This window comes from Bombus fervidus, chromosome 3 (assembly GCF_041682495.2).
Source record: "Bombus fervidus isolate BK054 chromosome 3, iyBomFerv1, whole genome shotgun sequence".
In the NCBI taxonomy this organism is placed as follows: Eukaryota; Metazoa; Arthropoda; class Insecta; order Hymenoptera; family Apidae; genus Bombus; species Bombus fervidus.
The window spans coordinates 19,775,100-19,791,976 of record NC_091519.1 but is presented as its reverse complement, the minus strand read 5'-3'; the positions used below and the strand labels follow the sequence as shown (position 1 = coordinate 19,791,976).

The 16,877-nt window shown below is 41.5% G+C and overlaps 1 protein-coding gene across 9 annotated transcripts in view; it reads left to right on the top strand.

Moving 5' to 3' along the window:
- The window catches only part of Raskol (Ras GTPase-activating protein raskol), a 255,691-nt gene that overhangs the window by 84,162 nt on the left and 154,652 nt on the right, over window positions 1-16,877 (top strand). For all 9 annotated transcript variants that reach the window (XM_072023083.1, XM_072023092.1, XM_072023091.1 and 6 more), the window contains one exon: window positions 13,325-13,437. In XM_072023083.1, coding sequence (XP_071879184.1) covers window positions 13,325-13,437 — 113 coding nt within the window. The remainder of the gene's footprint in view (window positions 1-13,324; window positions 13,438-16,877) is intronic.

Sequence of the window (16,877 nt, the reverse complement as noted above, 5' to 3'; positions counted from 1 at the left end):
ACGAGAAGGCAGTGTTGGTCGCGACCTCACCTGCGAAACTAAGTATATGTACATTACCGTATATATCTGCGCGTTCGATGCACTTGCGCTATTATTTCTGGTCCGCGGGCCAACCGTTGCTATTAACATACAATGCCGGCTACGATACCGAGCCACTCGCACACGAATATTCCTCGAGCGTGATTTACCAGCGCGAATTAATCTGCCGCGTTAAATGAAAATCCGAGGAAGAGAGTGGCACGTGTATCGTGAACGCGCGGCTGCGTGGGTGCCCCGCAGTCTGTGTAGGGAGTCAAACGCATCTGGAAGATGGGATACCACGGATACAGAAGAGATCTCGGAATTTTTTCGAGTTATGTAACGAGAATGTGGCTCGGATCTGGCGAGATTGAACCACGCTAGCAAGGGAGATATTTGCGTTGCGAAACGTTTACATCTGTGTGTACGTTGGATGCGTGCAGGATGCTGAAACGGGTTGTGTTTGGTGTTGCGGTGCGTTTAGAATATCACGAGTTTTGTTTCGATGAAGTCGTTAGCGAGATGACTTCTGGCGTAGATTGTTGGTACAGCGTTGGTTTTCGTTTCTTTTTTCCTCTTTTCTTTTCTTATTATAAGAGTCGTGTAGTACTGCGTGGAATCGTACATAGGTGGTAGTTGGGCCAAAACGTAGCTTCGAAAAGATAAAAATGGAGGAAAATGTCGTCGATTAAACAAACACGAATGTCTAGTTACCGGTTGCTCTTTCGTACCGACGAGATAATTCTCTCGCATTAGCCAACCGTAATTTGCGCGTTATTCGTATTTTCGTATCACTTCGCTACCGCATACCGGCACGACCGCGAAGAAAAACGAACACTCGCGAGGATCGCAAGAACCAGGATCGGGAAAGAACGGTTCGGGTGATCGATTCTCGGTGGGGACCAATTAAATCGTGATTCAGCGTGGATGTAACGTGTAGCGCCGGCAGGAACGCTGCCCGCAGATATAATCTCTTCGATCGCAATAAATCGATGTAGGTAAATAAGTCGCGTCCTTTCTACCACGATCCGTCCTCCTTTCTCCTTTCATTACGCAGTTGCACGCGGACAATTTTCTTCTCTACGCGTCTCTGTATACGTGCTTTGCCGGTTGCTCGAGGTATCAAGAGTGTAACACAGGCTTCATGAGTCGAACGAGTACGTAGTACGTAGTGGTAGTGACCGTGTCGGGTAATCCAGTCGTTCGATCCGAGCGATCGCGTTTTATTTAAAGCCTTCGCTTCTTCGTAGAATCTGATCAATGGGAAAACCTCTGTTTACGTTGGACGAACGACGAGAAGGGAACGACGACGACTAGAAGCCGGAACAGATTGATACTTTCTTGATATTTTCTTGCTCGTGAAAGAGTTCGCAATACTATATATGTGACAGCGGACAGTCAAGACGGGAAATCTCTTATTGATTGCGAACGAGGAAGTGACGATGAGTTGGACGTTTTAAGAATAATTCTTAATCGATTTTCTTTAATCGATCGATTATTAGCGATAAAATTGTGCAATTTATTTTGTTTTTATAATGCAACGCATGGTTGTTGTTAATTCATGACAGCTAAGTGGTTTTCGATCAAAGGCTTCGATATAATGATTTATAAAATTGACACCGAGTTCAAAATTCAACCGATTTATTATTCTATCGTAGCGATAGTAGATAGAAATCAGCAAAATTCCCCTTTATTTACTTTTCTAATTTTACCGCGTTACGTGAAATTTTCTTAATGGTCTACTTTAGACCTGTTTATCTTTTAAGTTAATCTGTCAGCATTATTGTCGTTATTACGAGTTTTTATATAACGTTCGTGAAACATTTTTATTATGAATAGCTTCGTGAGCATAAACGCACGTGCCTTTTTATCACGTGTTCGAAACGACGACTTCTAATTATAACTTACGTATCGTCAGATATTTAAATTCATTTTCGTATTTTACTCTTATTTCATATAGTCATCATCGAAAAGTTATTGTTTTGCACGTTCGTGGAGAGGACAAAATTGGAAAGATAAATCATAGAGAGATAGAATAGACGATCGACTCGTCGAACTCCATTAACCGAGCTCGTATCACGATATTCAGAAACTTCATTTCCAACGTGGCAGAAAGCGTTGCTCTCGTTATAAGTCTAGCTTCGCATCGAACGAAAAGGTCGATGTCGAGCTCGTTCGTGCGGGTAATTAAAAACGTCAGCGCGATAATTATGGCGTCGCCGTTGAGTGATCGCGATTTGTCTTCGCAATGGGAAGAACCGATCCGAACCGACCATCGTTGATTGTCTCCGGAATAATTAGTAAAAGCGATTTTAAACTTGAACTTGGCTGGATTTGGATGGGATAGAATGCAATTACATTTCCAGTTACGAACCGTGAAATATTTTTATGTTATTTCTCACGATTTGTTCCACTTTTAATAGAGTTGTTCGCTATAGTTTCTAGCGTCAGTGTTGACCGAAACCTTTAAAATTGCAAGCGTTTTTAAATAATTGAAAAGTTTTCAGTATAACAGACGAAATCGCGATTATCTTCTAAAGAAAGATAAATCTATGTCGATTTATTACACCACGTTCTAAGATCGTACGAAAACTACGAAAACTTGTCTGTAAAACAAGAATGCAATGTAATATAATAATTGATGTAACGTATACGATCGATCTATAGTTGGCAGAAACTTTAGATGTGAAATTAGAACGCTTCCTTTACGATAACTTATATAATACCTACTTTACGCATGAAGTATCGAACGTATGACATCTCTAAGACGGTCTTGTGACTTGCAGAACTTTGAATTATGCCGACGATATTACGTACGTAGATCGGAAACCAGTTCGAATGCCACGTAAACCGAGTAGCGTTTCACCAACACGGACGAACATTATCGGAAAGTCGTGTGTCTTATTTAACTACTCGCTTCGAGTCTGTATTTTCAGATCGGAGAAATAGCGACGACGTTCGCGTTGCTCTTCTTCGCGGTGGCAGATATCCGATATCACATTATCCGTGATCTACCAATACTTGAAATAAATCGAACTGACCCAAATTCTTGGATTTAACAACTTTCCCGAGAATTTTCCACAAGTTCTAATTCGATCTTAGATTTTCTTTTCCATTTCTCGTAACCGTCACTCGATAGAAACTACAGGACGAGTACTCGTGATCGTTACATTTGCAAAAGGTTCGTATATTTTTATCGTAGTTATTTTCCACCGGAAGAGGTGAATGAACTTGCGTATATCGAACGTTGACGACCAATTCTCTCTGCCATTGCACCGAAATAACAAATGCTTCGGATAACGCAAAAGAGATTGTATACCTGTTGAAGTTGATGATCAATTTCAAGTGGAACGTACATTTAGATATGTACAGGTACACGTACACGTACACGTACACGTACGTGTGGTTTCAGATATACGAAGATATATGGTATGAGCGTGATGCGATATGCGGTATGCGTGTGATAATTGTAAGAGTGCGGTACAATGAAAGAGCGAGTGGATGAGTCAGTCAGTGTCAAAGAGTAAAGAGCTAAAAACGATGGAGTAGCTGCCAAGAATTAAACTGTAACACCAGCAGAATAATTTATCGTTAGATAAAGCGCAGGATTTCACTCTCGTTTCAACATCGATTAAATTTTATTTCAAAGTTTTAGACTTTTAGCTTTTTAGGTAAAATTAGGTTCCTTGCTTTTTATATGAACGATCTTAAAAAAAGAAAGAGTTTGCAAGTTACTTATACTCGTTAGGATAATAGATATTCTGGAATGGATATTTAAGAGCATTGTACACGTCGCGGGTGTATGTGCGCAGTGGAAGATAAAATCTATTGTTTTTAAAGTATGACTGTGCGCGGAAACAATTAGCACTCGGTCGTAATTGTACGATACCTGCGTGGAATAAAACTTTGTTATTTGTATTTTTAATATGTATATGTACGGTCGTTGGAAGGTGGCAAGAATAATACTAATAATAGTAACAACGTAATTGGTTAGTAAGAATTAAAAAAATAAAAAAAAAAAAGAAATAACAAAAGTAAAAGTCGCATTAAATCAACTAAATTTCATAGAACGGATCTGACATTCGAAAACGAGCGCTTTGTCAGCAACAGTATTCTCATTTTCCACGGCATATAAATATGTAAATATGCGTATAACTGTTTTCTAAGCATATCGCAATATTCACAAAATGATACATTTCGATATCGAAGTTATTTGTATTTTCTCGCGATGTAACGTACATCAAGAAAGACAAATCGACATCTTCGTCGGATGAAACAGCGATTCGTTCGATTACAGCGCGTTGCTCTCGTTTCGAGTATGAGCCCGAATGTCGCGGATTGTCGTTGCAGTCGCAAGTGCAACGGGAACACATGCTTTTCTAATGCAAGTGTCGGCTGCAGCGATACAATTTGCGCTTCACGCAGGCCAATATCGTCCGGTTTAATTTCTTCGTTTAATTGTTTAATTATTTATTTAATGGGATCGTTAGTCCGTTTGCGTCGCGTATAATCACGTCCAAAAGCCTACAATGTAACATTGCTTATCGTAATTTATTCTAATTTATCAACAGCTTATGAACTTAAATGTTTCCTCTATCTTCAAAAGTTTGTTCCATTTTCTGTTGGCGGATAATTTTAATTTTTGATATTCCATTTTCCATACAATTACATATTCATCGTGTAAACTTATATCGCGCGTATAATCTTATCAAGTTGTTGTACAATTTTGTGAAAAGAATTTGTGAAACGACGGGATGTTAGAGAACGAGTAGAATGGAAAAATTCAATTACTACCCTAACAGATTTTAATTATTCGTAATTTATCCGTCGTCGATGTGCAACCGCCTCTTCAACGTATGAACAACGTATTCATCGCGAAAATGATAAAATTCGTGATACGTCTCGCGCACACGCGGATCCGACTACGTAGAAATTTCAAGAGAGCTTTTCACGTAATCCGAAGAGAGGTTCGGAAGGATGAATCTAGCGAAACGAAGTCACGCCAAGAATTAATTATTCGAAATGAACAGCACTCGCCGATGGCGGGTCCATTAAAAGCAGGAAATTGTTCGGGGCTTAACGTCCCGTTTATGGCGGGTATATTTTGACCGTTTCTCCATCTACCAAATCGGCAGTAAAACACGAGTCGCGTACTCGTTCTTAGGGCTATCTGTTACGATTGGTCAGCGTAATTGACAGCATAACCGTCCATAAATTGTTTTCTAGCGCATCCCTGTTTTTTATCCTTCGAATGCGCGATCGTTACCGCGTAATGTCGTTGCATGAATATAATTAACAACGTGTTAGCGACTGTTCCTTCTTCCTGCGTGCAATTATCCTCGTGCAACCTATTTCACGATTAGTTTGCATCGCTCTATGGCAAACAACAGCCGTGCAGCTCGGTTCAAGGAAATCCTGTCCTTTTATATGTAAACGCCTTTTACGTTTCATCTCTTCCTGCAAAACGTGTTAATCTTGTAATTTCAAAAGCCCGAAGAGCCTTTAATCCTTCGTACAATCGGCTTGTTCGCGAATGGACCGGCCAAAAAAGAATACCGAGTCGAGGAGGGCTTGTAAAGCCGATCTCGTTGATATCGCGAACTGTACGTGATTTCCTATGACATGACGGTTTAATGCGATAGGAGAGACGATAGAAAAGCAGATACGATTGAAAGCAGCAAAATTGAATAAAACTGAACTGGTTTAACTCGATTTGCTCAAGCATAATGCTTCGTGTTTAAGTACGCCTGTTATCTGTTAAGCGTGATCGATTTTAGCGTTACAGCTGTATCGACAAATTCTCCATTTTCTTAATTTTCCAATCAACGTCATCCTGAGAGTCGCTATCGTTCTGCCAGCTGCTCCATTCCTTGCGTCCATTCACTGGGCGAGGGTGGGCCGATACCTGAACTGACGCAAGGTGTTCGATCTTTTGGAAGGGTCGCCGTGTTCCTTCGGGTTACAAACTTCGGCAACTCGTACCGTTACATATATCTTCGAATTGCCCTCCGGAAATCTCGAATTCATAGCACGTCTTCGACCATTGAGTGAGAAAGAAATAAAGATTCTAAAATTTTAAATGCCGTTTACCGTTCCCTAATATTCTCAGATCGATCGTTACTCAAAAATAGCTTTCCTTCTCGATTCTTCTTCGTTCTTTGATCGTGGCTCCGCACGGAATATATTCGCCCTATCTACGTATTATATACTCCTTGTAATCCACTTGCTCTATCGATCAGGATTCTGTCAGAAACAAATTCCGTCATAAGCAACGAGTCAACAGAGTGTCTCTTCAAGATTGTTAATCCTGAAAAATCGGTATATACCCGAGTTAACTTGTTTACGCCCTTAAGGAGTATCAGCATCAGGAACACGTTCCGTGGAAAGTTTATGACGTCAGGTTAGATCGAGCTCAGTGGGACGAGTTAAGAGAAGAGTAGCAGTATGTATCTCTCTCGGGAAACTTGTTCGATAATTGAAAGAGTCGTCGCGGTTTTCTCCGACGAGTTATCGCGAGCGAACACCGAAAGGAATTCGTCGCGATTAATCTGTTCAATAAAGCTGCAGCCATAATCCTCGTTAATTCGTAGGCTCCGAGAAATTGGAGCATTCACGAAAGTCCGATATTCTCTCCCTTGCTCGCTAATAGCGAAAAGAACCGACAGACAGGCTTGTGACCTAATTGAATTCCATCGCGATTATTTAAGCCTTGGACTCGATTATTTTTTTCTCCAGTCGATACGGCGTTCCTTTTTTCCCCTTTTTGTCATTTCCATTTGTGCGTATGACTGTATCGACGCGTTGCACTTGATTAACCAAATGCTCTCAAAGTCTCGAACGTTAGTCCCTTCTTTACTTTCGCTCTAATTTATCTTCGCCGTAAGTTGTGTTTATCGTTGATGTAAAGAGAGTGGGAGTATATGATGCGAATAATTTGTTTCCCGTTGGTCATTTAATAGAAGAAATAAATAGCATTCGAGCAAACTATTTGTTGAAAATATTTTTAAGCAATTTACGTCTCTTCAAATTCTGAAAATCATCGATGCGCGGCACATATGTAATAGCAACGAAGCGTTGTACGTCGACGGCGATAGAGAATGCCGGGTAAACGCGTGTTGATTTGCGACACAGAAAACTATTGACTAAACACCGAAAGTAACAATTACACGTTGGTTTGTGACGTAGAAAAGTAGAAGTGGAATTTTCTCTTGGAATAATGCCGCGCTCGTGAGTGCCGCTGCATAGTTTATGTTTCATGGTAACGAACCATGAAGTAGAATTTGATTATGGGAATGACGCATAATCACTGAAATAGAAAAGTGAATTTCTCGAATAGAAATTTAAATTACTTTAATAACGAGATGTTTCATCAGATATTTAACATCAAAAGGTACAGTGTACGTATTTGGCAGCGATGAAATGCAAAATATTCGCGTAATAAAGGTAATTATTCGAACAATCTACCTACCTATCGCACTGCTCTGCACTGAAGGAAGCAATGCCTAATTAAAAAGCGATAATATTTTTTTCTTTCAACTCGTTTCCGTCTCAAACGAATGAAACGTTAACGCAACGATAAAAATTTATATCAACAGGTATACGATTTTCGATGACTTTTTACGCTTTTCTTGATAGGTATTTGTCAATTATTTTTGTTTTTACTCGAAAACTCTGATTGGCCCTAAAACTTGAAACAGTAACTAAACATTATTTTGATTAATTCGGTTTTATCTTTTTAGCGTAATCAACTTTTGTTTATGTAATTGTGTGTGCAATAAAACTACTACTACTGCTGCTGCTACTACCACCATCGCTACTCTAGGAGTTAAAAACAGACGACCAAAACTGTCAAGACCCGAAACATTAGAGAAAACATAGAATTACTACGTCGTGCGATACAATGCTGAAATTATACCGTCGTTCGTTATTTAGGGTAATTAGAAGGAATTAACTAGAAATTTGTTTTTTATGAAAGCAAAATTACCAGCGTTCAGCTCGTTTCTCTAACCGCAGCTTTCAGTGGAAGTTGTATCGATAACTCATTTCGCTATGGTTTCACCTGGAACGTTGACAGTTGTCTTTTCTACGTCCTGTTATTTCCATGCTCTGCCGACTACCGATTAATTATACATATCCAATCTGTTTAAATTGCGAACCAGCTTTTAACGTTTTCCACCTATAATGCTACTGTTTTGTACCATATGTCGTCCCCTTGAATCGAATGTCGTTAAATACGGCGTATGATGTCCTGTCACGCCACTTTTTATTAACTAGTCGCGCGATTTTCTCTAGAACTTCGTTGTATGGAGTAGTCGTTGCCTCTTAAACGTACGATTAACCTAGAATTATTCTATTTAAGGAGTTTAAGAATCTATTTTTAGCATTTATAGCTACGTTTTCATTAGCATCGACGACCGAGGGTCTTTCAAGACGAAATTATAAGTGTATCCGTTGTAATTTAATTTGTGACTATGTCGAAGAAGTACGAAGCGTTGCTTAAAAGTTTCAAGATTAGAAAGGATTTTAACTGGCCGAGCTAGGAAAATTCTAGTTAAAAGACAAGTTTATCGACGAATCGATGAATTTCTATAAAATAAATTTATATTTTTCGTGATCGAAAAACGCGTGAAATCTGAAATTGCATTCTACGAAAAGATTTATTTATGGGATCTGTAAAAGTATATCGCGATAAAGTTTAGAATATACGTAACTATGAATAACGATGGATGGTGAACACGTACCAACGTAACCATTCGCTCATCTTTTAGTTAGACATTGAATTTTCTCGCCTCCATACTATTGTCAAAGGATTTATCGACACGTTGATAGGTGCTTCTGATTATTAATTAATGGAAGGATCGCGTTAAGCGAAGATACATGGGAAAAAGAGAAGCGGTCCACGGCGGAGAAAGCCGGGCCAAAGAGCCTCGTGAAAGAACGACTCGCCACAGATAAGATCGGTCGGTAACGAACTAGCCAGGTCCAGCGAGCTTCTAACGAGGATCGTACGAAGCAATCTCGATGTCGGAAAGAAACACGCGCGAGGCTGCTCTCCGCGGTTACTCCGTTTCGCGTTTTCGACACGAACACGGTCTCGAGAACGAAGAGGAACGAGGACCTCTTACCTGTCCGCCTCATCTCACTCGTCCTACTCTCGTCTACTTGATCCTCTTTCCCGTAGCTCTAGTGGCGACGTCAACATGGTACGAGCATACGAAAAATACGATATATGTGTAACAAGGAAAGGGGCGGTGATAGTACGACGAATCGTAGAATCTATGAATCTGTGATATTAAGTAAACTAAAATGGCTGATTTGTCGATGAAAAGTTGCTAGCGGTTTATGCTTCGACGATATATCTGAAACTATATAATTTTTCGAAATAGCCGTTTTCCACGTAAGAAAAGCTTCGAAAGCGCGAATATATCAGGTTTAGGTAGATAGGGATAAAATGCGGTGATATTGGAATTTATTGCGAGCGGTCTAAAAGTCCCGTAGGAATATCGCGTAATACGTGCATGGGTTATGTGCGATGATAAAAATGCGATGAAAGAGTCGGATACTGCGAAAGGAAAGACGTACGCGTAGTCGGAATGTACGTGACGTCTTGTACGATATTTCGGAGCAGTTTTGTAGAATATTTCCCTAGCAACAATCGCGCGCTTCCGTTCTTCTCGGGAACGTTTTAGACATTTCAAAAATGTATTTAAATTTCTTACGACATCTCCATTTAACTAGCAAGCGAATGATCCGTCCTAGAGGAATCGTTCGATAAATTTTCTCATTGGAAACGATTACTTTTAGCAGAATCCTTTTACTTGGTACCCGCTATCGAAAGAATCCGCACTAATAATTATATCACTCTCCATTTCATAGAAATATTTCATTCTTCTTTAATTGCTAGCAAATTCAATTTCAACTTCACTGTTAAACTGTAATTTTTGCATCGTATATTACACGGAATTTGAATATTTCCATGTGCAAATAACTAAATGACATCCTAACAAACTCTAAATTAAAATTCTAGATTTTTACATCGAAACGAAAACTGTCGATAACGAATTTCAGTCGTGCGTTATCAAAAATTGTCTTATAATATAGTCTTTAAGCTCGTTTTCTCGAAATATAAAAAACAAGTACCGGTTAGAACGAAAATAACGGGTCGATTTAAGGCAATAACTTTCGTATGCAAGAGCGGTCTACAGTCTGGTCTGGAATTGGTACCCCGACGCTATTACCGTTTACCGATACAGAACTGTATAATATTTCGCGTTGCGGTCCCTTGTACGTAACGTCCGCAGAGAAATATCTTGGTGTCTTTACGACTACCACGAGCCCATACTACACCATATTGTACATCGTTACACGCGATGCCTATACTAGTGCAACACCTGCGTCACATGGAAAAGTTCGATCGGATAGTTCGATCGGAGCAACGTAACTTTGAGGTAGTCTATTCGTGGTTCGAATCGGTGGTTATTGGATAATATCAGGGAAACTTTTATTTTAAATCAACAACTTACTCCACTCGCCGATCGTTCGCTCGTTTAACATTTCGCTCGTTTCAGAAAATCTGGACGTTCGTCGTCTTCGATTCGAAATGTTCACGTTGTTACGTGTTTCGGCCGATCTTTGGCCAAGTCGATGATTAAAAGGGACGTTTAGCCGGATTAAGAATTCCAGACGAATATTACCGTGGAACTTGTGCAAAGAGGTTCCCTGGCGTTTGGCCAGGCATCCAAAAGCCCTTACGCCGCTGCATTCGTCATCGTAATCGTTCGAACACGGCTTCGACTTTTCCACTACCGCCAAGCATCGCGCACTGTCTGCCTCGTGTATTCGAGGATTCGTTGCCGTGCCATCCATATGGATGCGACTTGTACGCTTTTTCACGTTCGAGCTGCGTGGAATGGATAACAGTTGCGTCGGTACAAAGACGCTGTGCTAGAAGAAAGAAAAAAGCGAGAATGAGACCCACTGGGAATCTCATTTATGCGTTCGTCGATCGACCCCTTTGAGGGTCTTGACGAAAAAGTACACGGTCCAGAATTTCAATACTTGAAAAATACACGCCGAGGAATAAGGAATCTTGACGGAAAAGGAGAGAGATGGGGGGAGGGGGGAGAGATGGAAGGAAAAAAGGTGAACAAGTACGGGAAACCTTTTGCTCGCGATATATATAGATCTGGATGATAGGATGAGATCACGTAGTCACGTGGGGATGTGAATATCGTAATAGCTGGTTGAGGAAGCAAAAATCCCCAGGATGTTTGAGACAGGACGGGATAGCGCGGCGCGGTAACCGGAGAAAAGAACAACCTGGTCTGGACGTATAAAAATGACAACGGTTCGTAATCTGCGTAAAAAGCGTAGCTTTTCCGTACAACGATAAGCAATCTGGAAGCAGGTTTTCTACCGTGGAACCATATTTATCTGCGTTTGAAAATAAGGTGTTTGGTGCAAGGCAGATTCTATGAATATTTTTGCGTTATTTTCCCGTAGATACTTTCCCGTGGAGAACGGTGAATTATAATAGAATACATATACATGCATGTATGTAGAGGTTGGTCGATTAGTTCGTCTGGATTATGTCTGATATTTCAATGAGAGGAAGATGACTCTTGCGTTTTAGATCGAGCAGCGATTGCTTGGCAGTTGATAGTTGAAGTTTTGCGAAGATCGTTAGTAAAAATCGTGCGAAGAATATAAACGTGAAATATGCTTTTGCGACTGTCGTTCATTTTCTCGGCGTGTGATTCAGTCGTATCGATCGTGTATTCCGATCGAAATCTCGGAAAGAAATGGAAGGAAGAAAGCACGGATCGTAAAAAAAATTGTGCTTCCAAATGGCTCGGAAAACCTGCATTCGAACCAGCAGCCACGCGCGGCTGCGGTTGTTGTAATCCGCAGTTCGTGTGCGAGCACTCCGCAGGAAGAAACAGTTTCGCCGCGTCTGGAACGTCGAATCGATATTTGTTCAGCCCTCGGCCCGAGACGATGAGCGCGTTCACGATTCACTTCGATTCACAGGGCACTTTGTGTTACTCTTTTGCGACCGGATTAGCGTTGAGCACGCGTTGTCTGTTTTCACTCAACGGTGTTTTTTCTTCCAAACCTACCACGGCGCAATAGTTTTTCGGGCCGATTCGATCGGTTTTCGAAGCGTTTTTTCTTTTCATACTTGTATGCTCCTCTAAAAATAGTTTCTTCGATTTGAGATTTCTCAGGGTTAAGTTGTGCTTCGTTCTTTTCGAGAACTGATCTAGACGTACGTACGAGCACGTAATATTTTGGTATTTACGTTGGATTTCGATGGTTTAGAATTAATTTTGAATTTTTCCACTCGCGTTACACAATCTTCCATGCCAAAGAAGTTATATCGCGAATTGTTTTCCGATCGTCGATCGTTTTCGTTCCTTCGCTAACGAGCGTGAGAAGCGAATATCGCGGCTGTTGTTTCTCTATGAATCTGGTGGATTAGCAGTTTTATCGGCAAAGCGATCTGATTGGTATAATACATAAGCGTAGGCGTATGGCCAGGATTCGCGTAGAGATGAATTAGTTGGCTCGTTAACCTTTTATGACATTTCTTTGTCTTCGATTCTTCCAGGATACTTGTAACTTTTGTTTATAATAAATATTTCGTGAAAATTCCAGGTACCCGATAAAAATAGATGATTTCGAAATTAGGTACTTCATTTAGAGGTCTGTCATGGGCACGGCTCCAGACGACGACGATCGCCTCCTGACCCTCGCGCGTATTCGAACCCTTGATCGTTCCTCGCGACGGCCGTCTAGTTGCGTAACGCAATCCAAACACGTTTCGAGTAACGAGGTTAAATATGGAATGTAATTCGCTAAAACACGCGCATACGAATTTCTGTTGCAACGTCGTAAGAATAAACTTTTCTTTCGTAATCGAACTTGGTCTCTGAATAGAAATTTCCAACGTATTTCAGGCTGTATCGTTGGTGTGCACCTAGCCTAAGGATAATCCTTGGAAGTTGAGACGACGAGTCTCCGATTGGATTCGCGTCTTCGACGGACGCGACGTTTCGAATGCACGCGAGAATTATCGATCGTTATCGATCGTTGGCCGCGGGCAGGGATCGCGTCGAGCTTCCTGTTGCCCCGTTGCGCCGTTGTGCCCCTCCACGGAGATAATAATCGACACGGCTCCCATTATTCGTATTGTCGCTGGCCGATGCGTCGATTTTATTCTCGCGGCGTGGCCACGATGCCGACCGTCTGAACTCTGGCAACTTTGCTCGCCCGTCACAATCTTCTTTTCTTTTTATTTTTTCAGAGGCCGAATGCTGCGTTGGCGAAGCCGCTGCCGAGGCGTGTTGGGAACCTTGTTACTGCGTCCTCCTTCAGGACGAACAGACCCTCACGGCTTACAGAAGCGAGGATATGGCAGTGAGTAGTACACCTTCTTTTTCTTTCCTAATATTCCTTTTATCTTCTTTCGATAGAGAAAAGCCCGCTGCCCAATTCGGTCGGATTAGCCTCCCTCTTCTTTATCGCGATCCATAAGAAGCGGCACGCAAACGCATTACGTCATTGGCATTGCTAGTATTCGCACACCTATCGCCTGCAATAAACTTGTTTGTTCTTAAAAACGTATTTGCTATTCTATTATCTTTTAATTTTATTAAAAATCTACCGCAAATCGTTCTATTATTCGATTACTATTCTGTCTATATATTGATTTTGGCAATCGTAGCCTTATTGCATTTTAATTGTATAGACAATGTTTAGAGAAATGCGTTAAGAGATATTCCCGTGCTACCACATAATTACGATATTTGTACGATAGTTTACAAATTTGTTATTTATCCTTGCGACTTGGATATTCATCTTGTTTCGAGGAGTCAAAATTTTAGAAACACGCGTTAATTTTTTAACAAACAGCGTTGAAAGAAAAGAAAAGATCTTACGATTAAAATCACTTTGATATTAAATCGATGGTTTTTAGATACGTACTAGTACGATTTGTACTGCTTTTAAATTTGCTCGAAACTCGAAACTCGATTCGCAGAATTCGTAGCTCGCCTAATTCGCGAATTACGCGTTCGAGCAACGTATCTCTGGCCCGAAGCGAATTGTCGGAATAACGGTGGAACGTTGGCGGTCGTAATCCGAAAGTTATACTTACAATTAACATATTTAGGGGGGGTAAACAACGCGATGGCCGTTCAAAGTTGTTCGGTATCGACGTTTACTCGCACAAGTACCGCGTTTTATCGCGTTCACGCATGTCAGCGGTATCGGCTTTACGAAGCGAACGATATCCGAAAAGCGGTCGGTGAGTACATATAGCGAGAGACGATAAACAGACGTCGAGAGGCGTCGAGGAATGAAATAGGACGCTTCTTGGAAGATGACGACTTGTGTGGCCGAGGAGCAGTCATGGCACAAACCGATCGACACTCCGATAAAACAAACGATTCCCCTTCTCGGGATTCGTCTGAGAGCCGAGAAGATATCGCTGGACGAACGACGTGACACGACGCAACGGTAGGAAGTTAATCGGCTTGAAAGTTGCGTATATCCTGTAGTCTGTAGCCAGGGGATTTAATGAAAAATTAGTATAGGAAAATTGTGCGCGCATCGGTCTCTACCGTGTTTCTCCCTTGTTCTGTATCGTGCGCTACGAAAGGAGGCCGAGTTGCGTTTGATCGCACGCTTGGAATGGCAAAGGGATGACCAGCTTCTAATTCGATCAGCAAACGTTTGCACAGCCAGCTATTTTCGAGACTTTCCACTTCTCTGCTAATCTCCACCGAAATTATGGAATGCCTGCAACTGAAAGCGGTTGCCGACTATTTACAAATCGAAATTCGTACGTCAACGAGCTTTTAAAAATTCCTCGAGATTCTCGTTTGAAATTTGTCTTTTTCTTTTTATCGAGCCTTGTAACGTTTGCTGTTCAGGAACGTCGAAAGAGAGTGGCGGATATAGGATGGAATCCAACCTTCCAATATTTGCCGACGTTCGCGCGCCTTGATCGACTGGGAACGAAAGAAAGGAAAACGATATATCTGCGTATATTCTTCCGGACGCGAGTACGTATTTTTAGACGTCGACGTTTCCGCTTCCGCTCGCGCGCTCCAGAGAACATTTTCGCGTTAAGCGTTCGCGTTATTGCAACAACCGCGTTGCAAACGCAACATAGTCCTTTAGGGACCGATCGAACTTTCGTCGCAAACCGCTCTCCGTTCTGGATGCAGACAAGCGCGAGCGCTTGCATGGAAGCTTGCTTAAGCCAATAACTTTCTGCCAGAGTTACTTCCACCGTCGTTGCTTTTCTTGCGTTTTCATGCGTTTTCTTGCAGCTTACTTTCTTTTCTTACCATCTATGCCGCAACTTACGAACTCTAAAGTTCCTTCTTCGCTGCACTCGATTGCGCGGTATAACGGTAAACGTTGACTACCTTTCTTCTCCTTCTTGTCCCATCCTTTACCTTTATCTCGAGGTAAAACAGGAGGCGAAAGAAGCCGCGAAGATAGAGGGAAGATAACACGGAAAAATTCTCAAGCATGTATGAATCTGTTCGTTGGCGTATAGTTTCTCGTCGAACGAACGAAGGTAAAAGCTAAGGAACGACGAATATTTCTCGTTGCAGTTCCATTTTGGTCGTTGGCGAGGTCCCCTAAACGCGTCCCGTATCCGTCGATCTTTTTTTCTCTGTCTCTCAAAGTCTTAAAGTATCGGACTCGAGAATTCTACTTATTACACTGCTTGAAACCACGTTGCCTCCGAGACTGGTTAATTTTGAAAATCAGATAGCGAATTTTCTTGGGAGTAATTACCGTTGGCGCTAAGAGTTCCGTGTCCACATTCCTCTCGTTTTTTCACGCGGCAAAATGTTTTTCGGACGTCTCCTTTTATCGAGTAGAATGGGAAAATATTCTAGAAAGGTAGTTACGATGGTAACTAGTAACGTTGATGTTCCAGTGGACGGAAAAAGCGTGTACGGTTGTTAGGAAATATTTAAGCGTGTCGGCGAATCGTTTTGAAAATGCAGAGTTTCCGAGTTCTTTTAGTTTCGTTTTAACACCTACTTTTAGCTTTTCTTCCCTTCTTCGTTTTCTCGTTTCCTCGTTCCTTCTTTTCTTCCGCAGGATCTATCTATTCTTATTTAGTTGCGTCGTCGTGTGCCACGTTGGCTGATTGTACCACGATGGTCGATCAACACGAGTAAAATGTTAAAATTCAGAGCTTTCGTAAATTTATCGATCTTGGTTACTTTTATGAATTACAAGCAACGTATATCGTATCGTATCGTCCCTAACATTCGGATATAACGTTGTTTCTACTTTATCTACTCGAAGCTTCCTTCTCATATGTACAAAAGTAACTGTTAAGGTATGGAGAGGATTTGGAGAGAACAAAAAGTTAAACTTTATTTACATATTAACCGAATTTAGCTTTAGACACTCACTCGCTCGTTTTTTTTCCCTTCTAATCGCTCTTTTGTCTCAACGGAGATCTGGGCCGTCTTGCGGCGCTCACATACGCTCTAAGAAAGGGATGCACACATTTGTCTGCTCGTTCTTCGCTCCCTCGCTCCCTCGCTCTCACACGTACGACACAAATGTACTATCTATTTAACAGTAACGTCGTACGTAACTCGTACGTAATACCGTGAGGATGCCCGTCGCTTTCCACGCTCGATAAACATCCACGCCTGTATGAAATACACTTTTCATTCCGACGTGGTTGTCGTTTTTCCCTTTGCCTTTGTCAGTGCCTGACTTTCTCGGTGGATTCTTCGAATGTCTCGCGTTTTTGGCAACTGTTCGCCCCCTATGATCGAGCCCCTGTTATTACTAAATCAAAACCGACGTCGAGA